The 16,394-nt window shown below is 47.7% G+C and overlaps 4 protein-coding genes across 10 annotated transcripts; 3 read left to right on the top strand and 1 right to left on the bottom strand.

The window, feature by feature from the left end:
• Positions 1 to 133: 133 nt before the first annotated feature.
• LOC147149485 (uncharacterized) lies at positions 134 to 6,286 on the top strand. 2 transcript variants are annotated; one of them, XM_086026521.1, is made up of 3 exons: positions 134 to 611; positions 2,009 to 3,164; positions 6,122 to 6,286. In XM_086026521.1, the coding sequence occupies exons 1-3, from the start codon at positions 419 to 421 to the stop codon at positions 6,132 to 6,134; spliced, it is 1,362 nt and encodes a 453-aa protein (XP_085882647.1). In that variant the 5' UTR covers positions 134 to 418; the 3' UTR covers positions 6,135 to 6,286. The 2 variants fall into 2 exon arrangements, with proteins under 2 accessions (XP_085882647.1, XP_085882648.1); XM_086026522.1 differs by lacking the exon at positions 6,122 to 6,286 and having other exon boundaries at positions 2,009 to 4,943.
• On the bottom strand, positions 1,684 to 8,377 carry LOC147149484 (uncharacterized). The gene is made up of 2 exons (XM_086026564.1): positions 7,984 to 8,377; positions 1,684 to 7,151 (listed from the first exon to the last, which is right to left on the bottom strand). The coding sequence occupies exons 1-2, from the start codon at positions 8,000 to 8,002 to the stop codon at positions 6,205 to 6,207; spliced, it is 966 nt and encodes a 321-aa protein (XP_085882690.1). The 5' UTR covers positions 8,003 to 8,377; the 3' UTR covers positions 1,684 to 6,204.
• Positions 8,007 to 10,444, top strand: LOC147149483 (uncharacterized). The gene is made up of 2 exons (XM_086026550.1): positions 8,007 to 8,968; positions 9,446 to 10,444. The coding sequence occupies exons 1-2, from the start codon at positions 8,773 to 8,775 to the stop codon at positions 10,312 to 10,314; spliced, it is 1,065 nt and encodes a 354-aa protein (XP_085882676.1). The 5' UTR covers positions 8,007 to 8,772; the 3' UTR covers positions 10,315 to 10,444.
• A 929-nt stretch (positions 10,445 to 11,373) lies between these two features.
• LOC147149482 (uncharacterized) lies at positions 11,374 to 15,994 on the top strand. Of its 6 annotated transcripts, none has more exons than XM_086026559.1 (3): positions 11,374 to 11,580; positions 13,240 to 13,358; positions 14,761 to 15,994. In XM_086026559.1, exons 2-3 carry the CDS (start codon positions 13,350 to 13,352, stop codon positions 15,745 to 15,747), a joined length of 996 nt encoding a protein of 331 aa, XP_085882685.1. In that variant the 5' UTR covers positions 11,374 to 11,580; positions 13,240 to 13,349; the 3' UTR covers positions 15,748 to 15,994. The 6 variants fall into 6 exon arrangements, with proteins under 6 accessions (XP_085882685.1, XP_085882686.1, XP_085882681.1 ...); XM_086026560.1 differs by having other exon boundaries at positions 13,236 to 13,358; XM_086026555.1 differs by having other exon boundaries at positions 11,375 to 11,635.
• Positions 15,995 to 16,394: the final 400 nt, after the last annotated feature.

Genomic DNA, 16,394 nt, shown 5'->3' with positions numbered 1-16,394 from the left:
CCTGTCGACGACTTGTTTCCATCGCAGGACGTGAGCGTGTAATGCAGCAAGGCCGCGACGCTACCGATAGATGGCAGCAATGTAGCGACCGTGCCCTATTTCCCGCAGAATTCACGACGAAGTAGCAGAAGCCGACGAAGAAGAAAGCAAGACGTTAGCAACACACCACAAACGAAGCTCATGTCAACGCACAATATTTGCTTAAGCGAGCGTTACTTTTTGGAATACGTTTATTTACACAGCGAGCATTTCTGTTCGTTTTTTTTTTTTTTTTTTTTTTTTTTTAACAAAGACACGTTTTTTAATGACCTCGACAGGGCGCACTTTGAAGCTTCTCCGCTTAGCTTGTTAGCTGCGAACAAAGACGAGGAGGAAGTTGGCGACACGCGCTAACTGTTATTCTCATTATCGTGCGAAGATGTGCAAAGTGAAAATGCTGCGAGCGCTGGTCAACCAGCGGCTGAGTGCAGCCGTGGAAGAAATCTTTGTGGTCTTGGAAAGAACCATAAGCGAGTACGAGGAGGAACTTTGTCGGACAAAAGACGAGAACCTGCGACAACGGCAACTGCTCGAAGCGCTTTTCAAACCTCGCATGGACACAAAGACGCCAGGTTGGTTTTGCACTTTACACGCCACTCGATCCCTTAACTTAATTTGTGACAGGTCTGCTCGTTTCCAAGCATTTTCTTGTTCTTGCGGGACAAGTAGATTTTTCCACCGTCAGCGTCACCTATAACCCCTGTAACTCAATCGAGGCGAGGCGAGGCAGTTTTATTTCTAGAGCACATTTCATACACAAAGCAACTCAGGGTGCCATTTCCGAACACAACAGTTAACAACGTTCAAAAGCAAAGCAGAGAAAAGTAGCTAACGAAATGACGAGAATGTACGTTGACAACATTTATGCACTAGCAGAAAACTTTAAAAACATTTAAAAGTCAAGAAATAAAAGCGGGTTTCTAAAATATATCAAAGAAAAAAATGATTGAAAATTGTTTAGATGACCCTAATCAAAGGTATGAGAAAAAAAAAACAACGTTTTGAACCTGGATTTCAAAGCGTTTACTCTCGGGGCTCACTTCACTCCTGTTGGCAACTGGTTCCATTTGTGTGCAGCAGAACAGCTAAATGCAGCTTCATGTTTACCTTGAACTCTCAGTCCACTGCTTGACAGAAGGCTGCAGATCTCAGAGCCCGGCAGGGTTTATATTCAGTCGGCATTTCATTTGTGTATTCAGGACCAAAACAGGAGCTATTCTGCAGATAATTGGGAGCCAGCGTAGAGCTTTTAGGACTGGAGTAATATTTGTTCAGGTAAGAACCCGAGCTGCAGCGTTCTTAAGAGCTGCGGCTGTTTGATGCTCTTTTGAGGGAGGCCAGCAAGAAGACCGTCGCAGTCATCAAGTCCACTGGAGATGAAAGCGCGGCTAAGTTTCTCCTGGTCTGCTTGGAGCATGCTAGCCTTCAGTCTGGATATATTTTTCAGATGATAAAAAGCTGTTTTTAGAGATTGATTGCTGAAAGTCGGGTCTGAGTCTATCAGCACTCCAAGATTTCGGACTTGGTCTTTGGTCCCTAAAGACGGTGACGCCAGGTGTTTTCTAACATCAATGCTCTTTCCTTTATTGCCAAAAACAATGACCTCCGTTTTGTTTTGGTCAAGATGGAGGGAAAAAAGAGAGATTGTAAAAATAAAAAGGTTCATTTTTATTTCCAATCCAGATTTCATTTTAAGTGAGCTGTATAGATTATAGGTCACATTCATAGTGGGAAAAGTCATTCTTTATATTGGTCCTTTTTTTTTTTTTTTTTGGGACAGTTGAACCGGGGTGTGTAAATCATTTTCTTTCCACTCCAGATTAAAGTGGAACCCGAGACAAAACACGTCTCTGCTTTATTGTGCTGTGTTGCATGCGTGTGTGTATTCTTTCCTTCTGCTGTTTGGAGCACAATAGTGCGTGACCTGACTTTTCCAAATCATGCACGTTTGTCTGGTGGTGTCCTGCAGATGTCCGTCAAGAAGAAGAAGTTCCCCCTGAGCAGCAGCAGCAGCCGGAGTGTGGCTCCAGGGTGGAGCGGGAGGAGACGAAGCCCCCCCACACCAAAGAGGAAACCCTCCATATTGACCAGGAGCACTTTGAAGTACTGCAGCAGCAGGAGGCGCACATGAGCAAACTTCCTGTCACGCGTGTCATCGTCAAGAGTGAAGAAGAAGAAGAAGAAGACGAGGAAGCGGCAGCGGCTGAGTGGTGCCGCTTTGATGAGAGCCAAAGCGAAGAGATGCAAAGCGCACAGGCCGACAGCTTCTCGGCTCCGCCGTCGGGAGCCCGACGAGACGATGACGATGAGGAAGACGACGACGAGCGCTCCGGAGGCGACGGCAAATTGGTCAAGTGCTGTCAATGCGACAAAAGCTTTTCCCGGCGGAAGAACTCGAGAAGACACGTGAGGTGCCGCGCCGGGGGAAAAGTCACGGGCTGCTCCTTTTGCAGCGGCAGGTTCTCGAAAGGGCAACATTTGACGGGGCACGGCCGAACGCACGGCGCCGACAAACCTTTCTCGTGCTCGGTGTGCAGCATGACCTTCCGCTTTCACTCCACCTTCGTCAACCACATGAGGACGCACACGGGCGAGAGGCCCTTCGCCTGCCAGGTGTGCGGCGTCCGCTTCGGCGTCCACTCGTCGCTCTTGAGGCACATGCGCTCGCACACCGGCGAGAAACCCTTCTGCTGCTCCATTTGCGGCAAAAGGTTCCCCAGAAAGACCAGTTTGAAAGAACACACCAGGATCCACACGGGCGAGAAACCCTTCTCGTGCTCCGCGTGCCACATGAAGTTCCGATTTCACTCCAAGCTGGTCAACCACATGCGAACGCACACCGGCGAGAGACCCTTCGCCTGCTCGGTGTGCGGCAAAACCTTTGCGCAGAAGGAGCACCTCCGCATCCACATGGTGACGCACACGGGCGAGAAAGCCTTCTCGTGCTCCGTGTGCAGTCAAAGGTTCTCGGCCAAGAGCAGCCTGGTGACGCACACGAGGACGCACACGGGGGAGAGACCCTTCGGCTGTCAGCTGTGCGGGGAGAAATTTGCCTACAAATACCAACTGGACAAACATACGTGCGCTGCCGGCGAGAGCAGCGGCACTCAAATGCCCTTCAGTGTGTAGGTTCCACTTCTTGTGGCTTTTGTTGTGTTTAGCGCAAAGTGCTACCTACCTACCTACCTACCTACCTACCTTGACGTTTGAGTAGTGCACATATTTGGAAGAATGAATTGTGATGAATCAAATATGTCCCTTCGAGGGGAAGTCAAGTCCATCCCCCCCCCCCCCCCCCTCCCGTTTTTTCCACCAGTTCAAACACGGCATTCTATTGAATGTTGCGTGTTGGGACTATAAATTGAAGCGGCAAAATCCCCCCCGTTTTTTGCCACTTGCCTCGGACTGAAAATGAAATCACAGTTGCTCGGCTAACGACCAATCACGGCTCACCTGGATTTCTGCGTTGGCAAGCTGAGCCCGCCCGGACTTTTTTTCTGCTTTGCGCCGTGGGCCAAAATGTCATTTTGGAAGAAGCTTGGGAGCGATCGAGCCAATGGCAGGCGGCCCTTTTCAAAGCCGACTTTCCCGTATTGCCGCAGCCGTTTTGAGGGTATTTGGACGGATCTTTCGACAGTTGGGACAATAAAATCATTCACGCTACCAAAGGAAAGAGGAGAGACTCCTTTCACAGGGAGGGGAAAAAAAAGTCTCGTTTGAATCTGGGTTGGATTGACCAAAAACAGCGGCTTCTGGCCAAAAAGGCGAGATGAGCTTTTTGTGGAAAGAAACACGTCCAAGCCCACGCTGCGGTAATTCCACTCCAAAAAGACGGCTTTATTTCTTGACATTCAATACAAGTTTTGATACCAAATGGTCAACTCCACGAGTAAATCGAGGAACAAGACTTGTCACGAAACAAAGTCAAGGTACCACCACCGTTTGATGTGTCCAACACTTTGGTCACATGACTTGTGTGCAAGTGTACATGTGCGTGATATCAAATAAAATCTTTAACGCCAAGCGTTGGCGTGGGCTGCGCTACGACGATGATGTTGCTCATGTGAACACGCCAACTGCTTCTCGTGCCTCTTGTGTATATGAGGAGGAGAAAAAACAAAGACGTGAAATCCAAAATGTTGGGCGACGGGGAGCCCAAAGTGCAATCGGGTATCGATGGGTGTTGTTTTGCAAGCCGCACGTGACTGCCGTGTGTTTTTCAACACTTGGCCTTGACTTTATTTTTTGATTTATTACTGTACTTTCGTGAAATGTGTCTTTTATTATAACTTAGCCGATTAAAACGTGAATCTTAACATGTTTTACAAGAACATGTGAACACGTGACATTGAAGTTCTAACTTGGTACTGAACTGAACTTTTTTTTAATAGGCTTCCATATAATACAAACCTCAAATAAAATGAGTCGCTTGAACATGGAACCGGGATGAAATAAAATCAATAGGATTTAATGCATTTAAACAGGACATCTTTCACGCTATCGCGTTAAGTTGCGGTCGGTTTGACTTCCGCGTTCTGCAAAATCAAACAAAGCAATTCCTTGCGGTTCAGGTGACGGGCGGAGTCGTTTTTGTGTCTTTAAATGGTGGTTACGAGCAACTAACTGGTAACTATGCTGCTCTATTAAAAGACGATAAAAAAAAAATAATAATAAGGCCCTCTTGAGGGCACATGTTGTCTACGAAGTGACATTAACCGCTAAGGACGAACAATTTGCTGGTCTTCAAGGAAGCGAGCAGGTTTTGTTTTTGGGAATGTGGGAGGAAAAATGCTTGCGAGCACTTCGTGGACACGCAAAGTCGTCCAAGGGAAGGCTGCCTGCAATCCAAGAAGACTGAGCTCAGCCGACGTGCTGACCACTGGCACATGCGCTGCCTGCACAACCATGGGGAGGGAGGGAGGGAGGGAGGGAGGGAAAGAAAGAAAGAAAGAAAGAAAGAAAGGAAGGAAGGAAGGAAGGAAGGTCATCTCACCGAGCTTTGCCATCTTCGGTAGGAGGTCAACTTGTGCTTTGGGACCGCCGAATTCGTCATCAGTCTCATTTTGGACAACAGCAGTGATGAAAACTGACAGACTGACGTGACGTCACGTGACGTGATGACAGTTTTCTTTTGGTGCGTAGCCCTACACGTTTTCCACAATAACCTCGCTTGGAACATCAACGTCTGCTGTCAAAATAGAAACGTACAATCATCCCCAACTTTTTGACAACTTTGAATTTGTTTGTCTAACCGGTGGAGATTGGCTGCCGAGCGCACCGGCTTCATTTGGCTCTCGTGCAAACATTTGTCCTATGTGTGCAATAATCGTCAAAAGGAAAAAGCAAACCTTCCCAGATCGACCAAGTCAGCCAGAAGACCGAGTCACCCGTCAACATTTTGAAGACATGAACACACAAAATGAGTGGCGTGTAGCCATGAGGACCACTCGACAACGTGCTCTGATGTTCAGTTGGAAATGTTCAACTTGGGCTCGGCGTGATCTTGGATTTGAGTTACAAACGCTGGACAAATAAAAGCAAAAGCATTAAAAGACGTCTTGTGATTCTGCCATGGAACATTTCAAATGTGAATTTGGACTTTTGATTGTGACTTTCCTGTAAATGTGCATTCGATGTGTCAGCTTGTATGGATGATGCCATTGCATTGCATTTTCCGCCTCTCTCGCCAGCAACGACTTTATTTCCACAACGTACATTGATGCCTTGTTCTGGTTTTGCATTTGATTTGCCAAGTTGAACGCTTCATTTGTGGCAGGCTGACGAACTACGGAAGTCGGCTTTGCGCTTGGGATAGTAGTGCGGCGAATAAGCCACGTTGAATTGATGATAATTACTTTGAGAATTGGTCCATCATTTTAAAGCCCTTTCAAATTGTCCAAATGCCGGCAATTTCAGCTTCTCAAAATAAATGTTCTCCGATTCCTGTGGTCCTTCGTGAAAGCAGACCGATTATCTTTATTTGCATTTTCCTGTTACTATTCGAATGTTCGTCGATGCCCGCTGTCGCCTCTTGGAGAAATGCAAATCTAATGTAAACTCTGTCTTTAAATATTTGTTTCAGATATTCTCTATGAGCACAAGTTGCCCCCGTTTCCCCCCACGCCCACAAGAGGATCCCGATGCTCGATGAAGAGGATAACGGCTCTACTCGGCGTGCGTCCTCATGTGCCTCAACATGGACGAGTGGAAGCTAAAAGCGGCGTCGCAGACGGAACAGGAAAAGGGTTTGTCGCCCGTGTGGACGATGGCGTGTTCCTTCAAGTTGAGCTTCCTGGTGAAGCGCTTGCCGCAAAGGCCGCACACGAAGGGCTTGTCGCCGGCGTGCGAGCGCACGTGCCGCAGCCACGACGACTGCGCGCTGAAGCCGACGTTGCAGGCGGCGCACGTGAAGGGCTTCTCGCCCGTGTGCGTGCGCACGTGGTTGACCAAGGCGGAGCGGAAGCCGAAGCTGGCGCCGCGCGCCGAGCAGGAGAAGGGCTTCTCGCCCGTGTGCGTTCGGGTGTGCGTGGCCAGATTCATCTTTCGCGAGAAGCCTTTGCCGCAAGTGGCGCAGGTGAAGGCTTTCTCGCCCGCGTGGCTTAGCATGTGTTGCAGCATGGCCGAGCGGAAAATGAAAGGCATGTGGCACACCGAGCAGGGAAGGGTTTTGGCGCCCACGTGCTCGCCCGTGCGTTGGATCAGCGCGTCCCGGTGAGCGAAAGCCTCCTTGCAGAAGGCGCAGCTCAGCGTGTTTGTGTTGTCGTCGCCGTGTGACGCCCGGCCTCCCTCCGCCCGGCCTCCCTCCGCCCGGCCTCCCTCCGCCCGGCCTCCCTCCGCCCGGCCTCCCTCCGCCCGGCCTCCCTCAGCCCGGCCTCCCTCCGCCCGGCCTTCCTCCGCCCGGCCTTCTAGCTTGACGACAACACAAATGTCCTCCTGCTGGCTGACGTCCAGTTCCTGCTCTTCCTCCTTCAAGGGATGTGTCTCCAGCTCCTCCTCTTCCTCCTTCACCGGGGCTATCTCAGCCTCCTCCTCTTCATCTTTAATGCAGCGCAGGCCGAGCTCCTCCTCTTCCTCTTCCTCCTTCAAGCGGGAGAGCTCCAGTTGTTGGACGTCTGGACGACGCAAGAGGGCAAACAAGCGTGGTTATAAACGTGTCTCTCCTTACAGGAAGACAAATAGCAATGCTAATGCAGTGAACCCCCGTTTTATTGTGGTCCATGTTGTCCCTACGATATTGCTTTTTTTCTCAAGCGGGAGCTGGCGGATATTTAAAAAAACAAAACAAACACTTTTTTCATCATTGTAACTGACAGTATAAACATGGTACTGCTAGTATTTAAGTCAAAAGATGGGGGAAGGTCATCCCTCTCTGACTTCATCTTTTACCTTGAATTGGATTTTGAAAAGTTCACAAGAGTCTTCTTTTTGATTTCCTCAAAGCGATGTTATAGGAAAGTTTCCGATTTCTTGACAGTGAGAGAGAGAGAGAGAGAACAGACACTATGGAACACCTTTTTTAACGTGCTTTAATAAGTTTGTGTTTTATATCAGTTTAAATGTGTTTGCATTTGGCAGGCCCCCCAGGGGTATTTTGAGAATTTCGTTTTTTTTTTGGATCAATATGGTTTATCTGCGACGTAGATTTCTACTTGTCACAGGTGGGTGGGTCTGGAATGTATCCCTCCGCGATGAATGGACGAAAGCCAGTCTGCTTCGAACACTAGAACAGGGATGATTATCTCTGTTTTATACAATTGCAAAAGTTTTGTTGCGTCAACTGTTTTTTCTTTGTATTTATTTTGAAGTACCTCATAGTTCCATTTGAAAACCCCATTAAAATGTTTTGCCTGATCACTCATGTTTTCGCAAAACAAAGGTACACGTTTGTTCAGATTGAAATTGTCAACTAATACATTTCATTGGCACAAGAGGACGATTATGGACCTGCTGTGTGCGCGTCCATCGTTGTCGCGCTTCTCTTCTCTTGTCCAACAACTTCCTCCTCTTACTCTTCGCCCGAGCTTTCCAACAGTATTTCTTCAACGGCCGCCCTTTTTTGCACCCATTTGGGCACGATAGCAACACTTTATACACCTGCCTGTCCTTCTTTGTTAGCAGCTAATCAGCTAAAAGCTACACGGAAAGGGAGATCACTTGGGGACGAAGATGGACGCGGCGATTGCATGAAACGAAGTAGAATAAATATGCACGGGTCAAAAGGAAAGCAATAATGGGTTGAGGAATAACGGCGATTTTCCAAAATCTCGCCTGTGAGAGTCCAGTTGAGGTTTTTGCCATAAAATGGCGGGCGCATGCGCAGTACGCATGTGAAAAGATCCGGTAAGCAATTGCGTTTCGGGTTAGCACAAGAGACGACAATGCGCATGCGCAAGGGGGTCACGCTCTTGGATTGGAACGCCGTCTGCAGAAGTGCCCAAGGGCCGATGAACAAACGTCCGTGTCAGCGCACTGTTACACTGTGCCGTTTAAGACATACGCCGCTGTGTTAATACGCGACTTGGGAACACATCTGTTTTATTTGTGACGTACTGCAGGGGTAAACATTAGCATCCCACCGTACGCGGATCATCATCTGGCCATTAGCCTCACAAGCTAGCTTGGAGCTGGTTAGCCGCAAACAAAGACTGCCACAACACGTGCCGTGCAGCGACCGCCGTCCGCTTGTTTGCTGCTGTCGCCGTCGCCGTCGCCGTCGCCGTTCTCCTGGCAAGAATGTCGAAAGTCCACATGCTGCGAGCTTTGGTGAACGAACGGCTGAGCGCGGCCGTGGAAGAAGTCTTTGCGGTGGTGGCAAGAACCATAGCAGACTACGAGGAGGAACTTTGTCGAACCAAAGAGGAGAACCAGCAGCAGCGGCAACTTCTCGATGCCGTTTTCAAACCTCACATGGACGCGAGCACGCAAGCAGGTAGCTCGCTGTCGCTTCCCGTGAAGCGGGACAGTGTCGAAGGCGACACCCAAATGCATGCGGACATTTCGACTTTGGCCCACTTCAATCAATTTGGGGATTTTATGGACTTTAAACGTTTTATTCTCTATGCAGATGTACATGACAAAAAATGTCGTTGATTGAGGAAAACGCCGATAAAATCCCAAATATTGGGCCGATGATTCTAATACACAGGTGTCAAACTCAGGCATTTTCTGCACAGTTTTTTTGGGGATAACAGGATGGAAAGGGCAGAAATTGTGTAGATGTTTTTTTAAAATCAGATACATAGTCATCGAATTGAAATTGGCAGATGAATCGATCATGAACACAATCGTTCGTTGCAATCGGGTTGTGCTATTTTTCAGATTAAAACAAATATGTTTTATGGGGGGGTGGAATGGATGAAGGGAATCAAAAGACATTTTCCGACGTTTGCCTCCTTGTGTGCCGCAGATGCGCACGAGCCGCAACTCCCCCTCGCCAAGGAGGAGGCGGCGGCGGCGGCGGAGCAACTGGACGATTCGGACGAGGCCGACCTCAGCAAGCTGGCGGTGACGTGCGTCATCGTCAAGACTGAGGACGAAGGGCAAGATGAAAGCGAGGAGAGGACGGCGTCGGGCAGCGACCCCAACTGGGAAGACGCCAGCAAAGTCTTTCCATGTCCTCGATGCGACAAAGCGTACAGCAGTAAGAGACATTTGAAAAGACACGTGAAGAGTCACGCGGAGGCCGACGTGGCCGAGGGCCTCCGTCCGGGGGAGCCTCCGGCGCGGGCCAAAGAGGAGCCGCATTTCTCGTGTTCGGCGTGCAACATGACCTTCAAGTTTCGCTCCACGTTCCTCGGCCACATGAAGAAGCACTCGGGCGGCAAGTCGTTCGCCTGCCACGTGTGCAACACCACCTTCCGCTATCAGTCCACCTTCGCCAACCACATGAGAAGGCACACGGGCGAGAAGCCCTTCACGTGTCAGGTGTGCAACGCCAGCTTCACCGTCCACTCGTCGCTCTTGAGGCACATGCGCCTGCACACGGGCGAGAAGCGCTTCACGTGCTCCTTCTGCGACAAAAAGTTCCCCCGAAAGACCAGTCTGGTGGAGCACATGAGGATCCACACGGGAGAGAAACCACTTTTGTGTTCCGTTTGCCACATGAGCTTCAGATTTCATTCCACGCTGGTGAAACACATGAGGAGTCACAAGGACAACAAAGCTTTCGACTGTCACGCGTGTGGTGAAAAGTTTGTTTCCAAGCTCGGGCTGGACAAACACGCGTGCGCCAGCGGCGAGAGCAGCAGCACTCAACAAACTCGGTTCAATGTGTAGATTTCAAAACAGAAGAAAATGTTATTGTGTTGGGTGTGTTTTGTTCGACTTTGTTTTGTGCTTGCAAAACTGCTGTGCGCGCGCGCCTTAATTGTCCCGCAGAACACAAATAAAGTTTGTTCGAATTGGATTCACCGTAATGGGGCCAACAATTTGTCATCGAGTGAACACAGTGTACACATTCAGAAGGGGATTCCTGCCACACCGGGAAAAAAGCTCAATGTCACGTTTTGATGTGATCAATTTCAGGGTTTAATGTGACAAGTTGTAACGTTAAAACAAAAAGGTTGACTTTGGCATGTGAGCAGTAAAACGATGCCGTTCCTTCTGGTTTGGGTGAGTGGCAGAGCCCTGTTGACTCGTGTTATGTGTGCCCTCGTTTTAAATCTTAATTCTGTTTGAACACTTGACCGGGATGTTGACTCGCAACCCGGGTTGCGATAACGTGGCATTTGTCAGGGTCACTTTTTATTTGGGCTTTATAAAAAAATGTGCTCAGTTTTAATGAGCTTTTAGGGCAAGTTTGTCCGTTTTTATGATTTCCAAAATGCTTCGTTTTAGTTTTGTTTCATTAGTTTTAGTTTTTAATACATTTTTGAAAAAGGTGTAATAAAGTGAACTGTATTTCCCAAACGATAGTTTGACCTTCCTTCTTCCTTACAGATATTACAGCAGTAGGCTACCGAAATAAAGCAATTTAAAATGAACCCTGAAAGTTCGTGTATTTAGATAAAGCAAAGGACATTTTCGCAATGGTTATATTAATAAAATTATGTCATTAAAAAAAAGCACATCTGTTTTTATGTGGTGACTCGTTAGTTTAGGCAAACTTTTGCTAACCTTGCTGCATGCAACCATCTCTTTGTTATTGTTGCCCTGACATTGGCTGGTGACCAGTCCGCTCATTGTCTAGCTTTCTGGCGAGCCTTTCGAGCAAAAAGCAGCGTCCCAACTTCGTGGAAGGATGACAGACAAAACGGCAATTTAAATGTCGACAACAAGTGACGACATTTGACAGGGTTACAATCAATCAATCTATCACTCATTAGTTCATGTTTGTCCCTCGAGACATACCGTCGATGCCAGTCCACAATGGCGGCAGGTTCACGCATGCGCAGCGTAGCTTGCACATTTTTTGCTAACATGGGCGAAAACAAGAGTTTGGAAGAAAACAAATATGTTTTCCTTTGTAAATGACTCTTTTCTATTTTTTCGCATTCCGTCGTCCAGGACGCCGTTTGAAGCCAACAGAGGTCGCCGGCCCCTGTGAGCTTTGAATCGAACTGAGAGAGAAAAAGTGTCGTCTGCAGCTTCATGCCAGGCACAATTTCTTCTTTTATTACTCACTAATGCACGATTCGTTGCACGGCCAACAATGACATCAATTGCAAATGGGCGTTTTTGGTAGGGTCACGAAAGAGCACAAACATTGGCTACCAGTCGTAGTATTTGAATCTATTTGAAGCTTTCTCGCTGAAACACAAGAAGATCACGAAGACACATTTACGTTATTCATTTGTACTTATGTACACGCATGACTGAGTCCGTTGAGGAGATTCATTCTTCCCCAAAAACTATCGGAGAAGACTTTACTGTAGATGGGATGTTGGAATTGGGAGCGATGGGGACCGAGCTAATGAAGATAAAAATATCATGACATAAAATTAGAGAGGGTGTTCCAAAAGTCACTCGTCGGTTTCATTTTCTCTTTTCTTTACAGGTAGGCTACTGTATACGATGTCTGGTGTTAATCTTGGGCTATTGCACTTTTCAGTGACTGAAAACTTTTTCAAGTGTAGACTTGAAGTGTTCCGTTGTACTGCGAGGCATGTTTCACGGAACCAAGGTGCCAAATGGCTGCCTGGATGGAGGGAGGTGTTCCATCTGCCACAGACTTGCACCTCAAATCCCGAGTCGCTATTCGTGCGGGCAAATTGAGTCATATCTGTTGCAGCTTTCTTTCAAAACCACAAACAAGAAAAAGCAGGACAGTCCAACAGATGCAAAAATCCAATTTGTACTCCGCCTCTAGCCCAAAGTCCGCGGGGAGAGGCTCCAGCACACCCGCCACCCTGGTGAGGGTAAACGCTGGAGAAAATTCCTGCTCAATGTAATCTGCACCAAACGCTGGGTGCCAAAAGAGCATCACAAAGCCTCACGCTCACTTGTTTTAAAACAGCATCTACTGACCTGCAGAGTACAGTGGCGGTGCCACGGCTGCTGCTGCTGCTGCTAACTTGTAAAACCTGGAAACGTTTTTCGTTTTCATTTCAAAAGGCTTACTTTAATCAGGATCTTGCTGCGCATAGAATCCAGAATAGAATGCAGGTTGGTCGTTGATGTCGTACTTCATGAATCCTCGTTGGCAAGCATCAGCTGCTTCTTGAAGCTAAGATCAAATATAAAAACAAATGTCACATTTTAACGTGACAAGTTTGGCTTCCGCATTCAGCTAACAAAAGCAAGCCATTCCTTCCCGTTCACGTCCATGGCAGAGTTGCTTGTCGCTACGCGTGTCTTCTTTTTAAACGTTTAATCATTTGAACCACCTGACTTTTATTTCCTTTACAGGATTAGCAGTTGCATAGCTTGTAACTTTGGTGTGATACGAGACAAAAGGACTCCGCCACTGACTCGAACCCGAAGGAATTGCCTCGTTTTACACCCAATATGGACGCCTGTCAAACTGATGAGGTTTGGCGTTTTGATGTAACAAGGGAACGCGTTAAATCACGAAACGTGCCAACCATCAGCGCCCGGCAATTTGACAGCTGATGCGCAGTTTTGCCTCACGTGTGCAAAGTCGTTGCCCTACTACTACTTGTCCTGCTGCCGAGCACGACGGGTGGGCACTTGCGTGCTAAAGTGGCGTGTCAAAGAAATGCTCCCAAAGCTTGTCATGCGTTTGTTTTTGTCGTGAGGCAGGAGTGGCCCTCCAGGGTGGAGCCAGCCCATGGAGCCCCAGCCCCCCCGCGCCAAAGACGAAGAGGAGCCCAAGCCATTGGTTGGTGGCGTCGTCACGGTGAAGAGGGAGGATGACCAAGGTCGGTAGTCACATCTTCATCGCGGGCAAAGTCACGTGCTTCTCCCTAAAGGCCTCGTCACGCTGCGCTCGCTAGGGCTCTTGGATTTGGAAACAAGAAAATGTTTAAAAGTGAAGAAAAAAAAAAAAAAAAAGATAAAGACAAATATAAGTTCCTTTTGGACCAAACCAAATTTATAAAATGAGTTATTATTAAAAAAAAAAAAAAAGTATAAATTCAAGTATGATTTCCTTGTGTCAACAAACATAGTGCGTTGGAGATGAATGAGTATGAACACTTGGAGTGTGAGAGCAGTCATTTTGGCTCCTGGCTTCTTTTCCTAAGTCTGTCTATATTTCCTTACCATGGTGCAATTTTATGGCATCAAACAACAGAGCTGGCATTTGACTGCAAATTGAGCGTCCGTTGTTTGTCATCCGACTGCAGCGCGAGGACCCTACTGTCATCCGCCATTCGCCTTTTTTTGCAGGGGGGCAAAAATAGTACGCTCCGCCTCTAATTTTAAACGGCCGTCCGTCGGCGAGTCCGACTCAACCGAACGGATAGACGGAATGCCCAGCTCTGGTAAACAATGTCAAAAGAGTAAGGAGCCATTAGTCCTTAAACTACAGAGTCCATTTGACGGTTCTACTTACTCTTACGCACGTTGCGCTGCTGCTGGTCACCATTTCGATTCAAAAAAATCTGGCAGAGTAGAGGAGGCGTTACATCCGGTTCAAAATGCCGACGAGCCAATTGCCCGGCTGACATACAGCGAGTCCGAGTAAAAAAAGTCCCCCTGCCTGCGCCGGCCAAGAGGTGGCGCCGTGTCTCGTGTAGCATGAAAGGCTGTTCGATGTGATGGTCATGACGTTGTGGGTAGTGCGTGCCAGACAGTCGAAATCAATCAAATAGCGCTTTTGAGACAAAAAAGCTTGCTAAAAGCTCTTTTGCTTCCAGTTATTTCGAGGCACCACTCTGTTGAATTGCAGTACACCACATAGGGTATATACAGATGAGAGTTTGTGAACTCTGAACAGTGACCATTGTTAGTCACAAACTAAAATTAAGTGGAAATATAAGGGACATTTTCACTACACTTGGTACACTTAGTACCAACGACAAGTACATACAGTATATTAAAAAAAAAACTAGCTAATACTAAAACAAAGCATTTTTAGAAAAATCTCAAGTAACTGCTCTAAAAAGTCAATAAAACAAAGTGAATTATAACAAAAACAAACGACAATGAAAAATCCCAAAGTGTTCTAAGCGTCAGTGCTAATGGGTTGACGCCCTGCCTGCCGGCAACACGACGCGGCAGCTCGTAACTGGAGAAACTTGCAAGTTGTGGCGCTCCCAAGTATACTAAGTACGTGGCTTGTGGGTTTTTTTGTTTTTTTTGTCGTCCCGTGCCCAGCAGACATCGTCGGGGTGGATGAGGACGAGCCAGAGCCCCCCCCGTGTGAAAGAGGAAGAGGAGGAAGTGCCCGTCATCTGTGTGGTGGTGAAAAGTGAAGAAGAAGGAGAAAGCGAGGAGAAGAGAGAATCGGAAGCAGACGGCCTCTTAGCTCCTCTCTCAACCTCTCCCAAGACCGACGCGGACTCCAAAGGTGATCACCTGAAAAGTCTCAAATGTTCCCGGTGCGACCAAACTTTTGGCGAGCAGAGAGACTTACGGGCACACATGAGAACACACGCGGGAGGGAAAACTTTTGTCTGCTCCTTTTGCGGGAAAGGATTTCCTCGCAAGGCTCATTTGACGGCACACACCCGCTTGCACACCGGCGAGAAACCCTTCTCATGCTCCGTCTGCCACGGCAAATTCCGCGATCAGTCCACCCTGATAACGCACAGCAGGACGCACACGGGAGAAAAACCCTTCTCCTGTTCCGTGTGCGGCCGGAGCTTCAGCGTCAGCTCCACGCTGGTCCAGCACATGAGCACGCACGCCAGCCAGAAAATGTTCCCCTGCTCCGTTTGCGGCAAGCGCTTGTCCCGGAAGAGAAGCTTGATCACGCACGCCAGGACTCACACGGGAGAAAGACCCTTCTCCTGCTCGCTGTGCGGCGTGACCTTCAGCGACAGCACGGCGCTGGGACGCCACGCCAAGACGCACGCGGGCCACAAGCCTTTCGCTTGCTCCTTTTGCGCTCGCAAGTTCTCGCAAAAAGCTCATTTGGTGGCACACCTGAGGAGACACACGGGGGAGAAACCTTTTTGCTGCGCCCAGTGCGGCCAAAGCTTTGCTCAAAAAGCCCATTTGATCAAGCACGCCCGGACGCACACGGGGGAGAAGCCCTTCACGTGCCCAGCGTGTCAGGAAAGCTTCACGTACAAGTATCAGCTGGACAAACACGAGTGTGCTGCGGGGACGACCGACACCGCTCAAACACAGCGCACAGGATAAAAGAAACACTCGTATCAACTTGTATGGCTGCAACTAACGATTATTTCAAAAATCGACTAGTTGATGAATCGGATTTTGAAAAAAAAAATGTTTTATTTTCCATCCCTCTGTTCCAAAACAGGACTTGATTTCAGATTTACAGTGCAGAAAACGCACATACATGAATTCCTGGATTGGTGTGTAATATTTCAGAAACTTGGCAAAAATATTGATCACTGTTTTCCAAAATAAAATCACATGTTCGCAATATCTTAGTTTGGGGGGGCGGGGAAACACATCAGTCTGCTTTTATTGAGGAGTACAGAAATCTGAGAAGAATTACTATTGAGCGTCTGAAATTCTAAGGAATTAGACAATTTAAATTCAAACTAGGTCTCTTATTGATTAATCAATTATCAAAATAATCATTGATTGATTTGATACTCAGTTTTCAATTAATCGTTGCACCGCTACAATGAAGATATCTGTTTTTTGTCTATTGAGTAAAATGAGTTTTGTTCTTTTAAATTTCAGGTTTTGGGTTAATGCTAATAAAATCAATTTAGAGCAGGGGTCGCCAATATGGAGCCTTGCCCCCACCCAAAAAAAAACAATAAATAAAAATAAACATTTAAAAAATATTGAGAAAGAAATCTGTGCTAAGGGGA

This window comes from Filicampus tigris, chromosome 3, assembly GCF_054856515.1.
Source record: "Filicampus tigris isolate MCC_2025a chromosome 3, RoL_Ftig_1.0, whole genome shotgun sequence".
In the NCBI taxonomy this organism is placed as follows: domain Eukaryota; kingdom Metazoa; phylum Chordata; class Actinopteri; order Syngnathiformes; family Syngnathidae; genus Filicampus; species Filicampus tigris.
The sequence above is the reverse complement of the archived record's forward strand: the minus strand, read 5'-3'. Positions and strand labels throughout refer to the sequence as shown.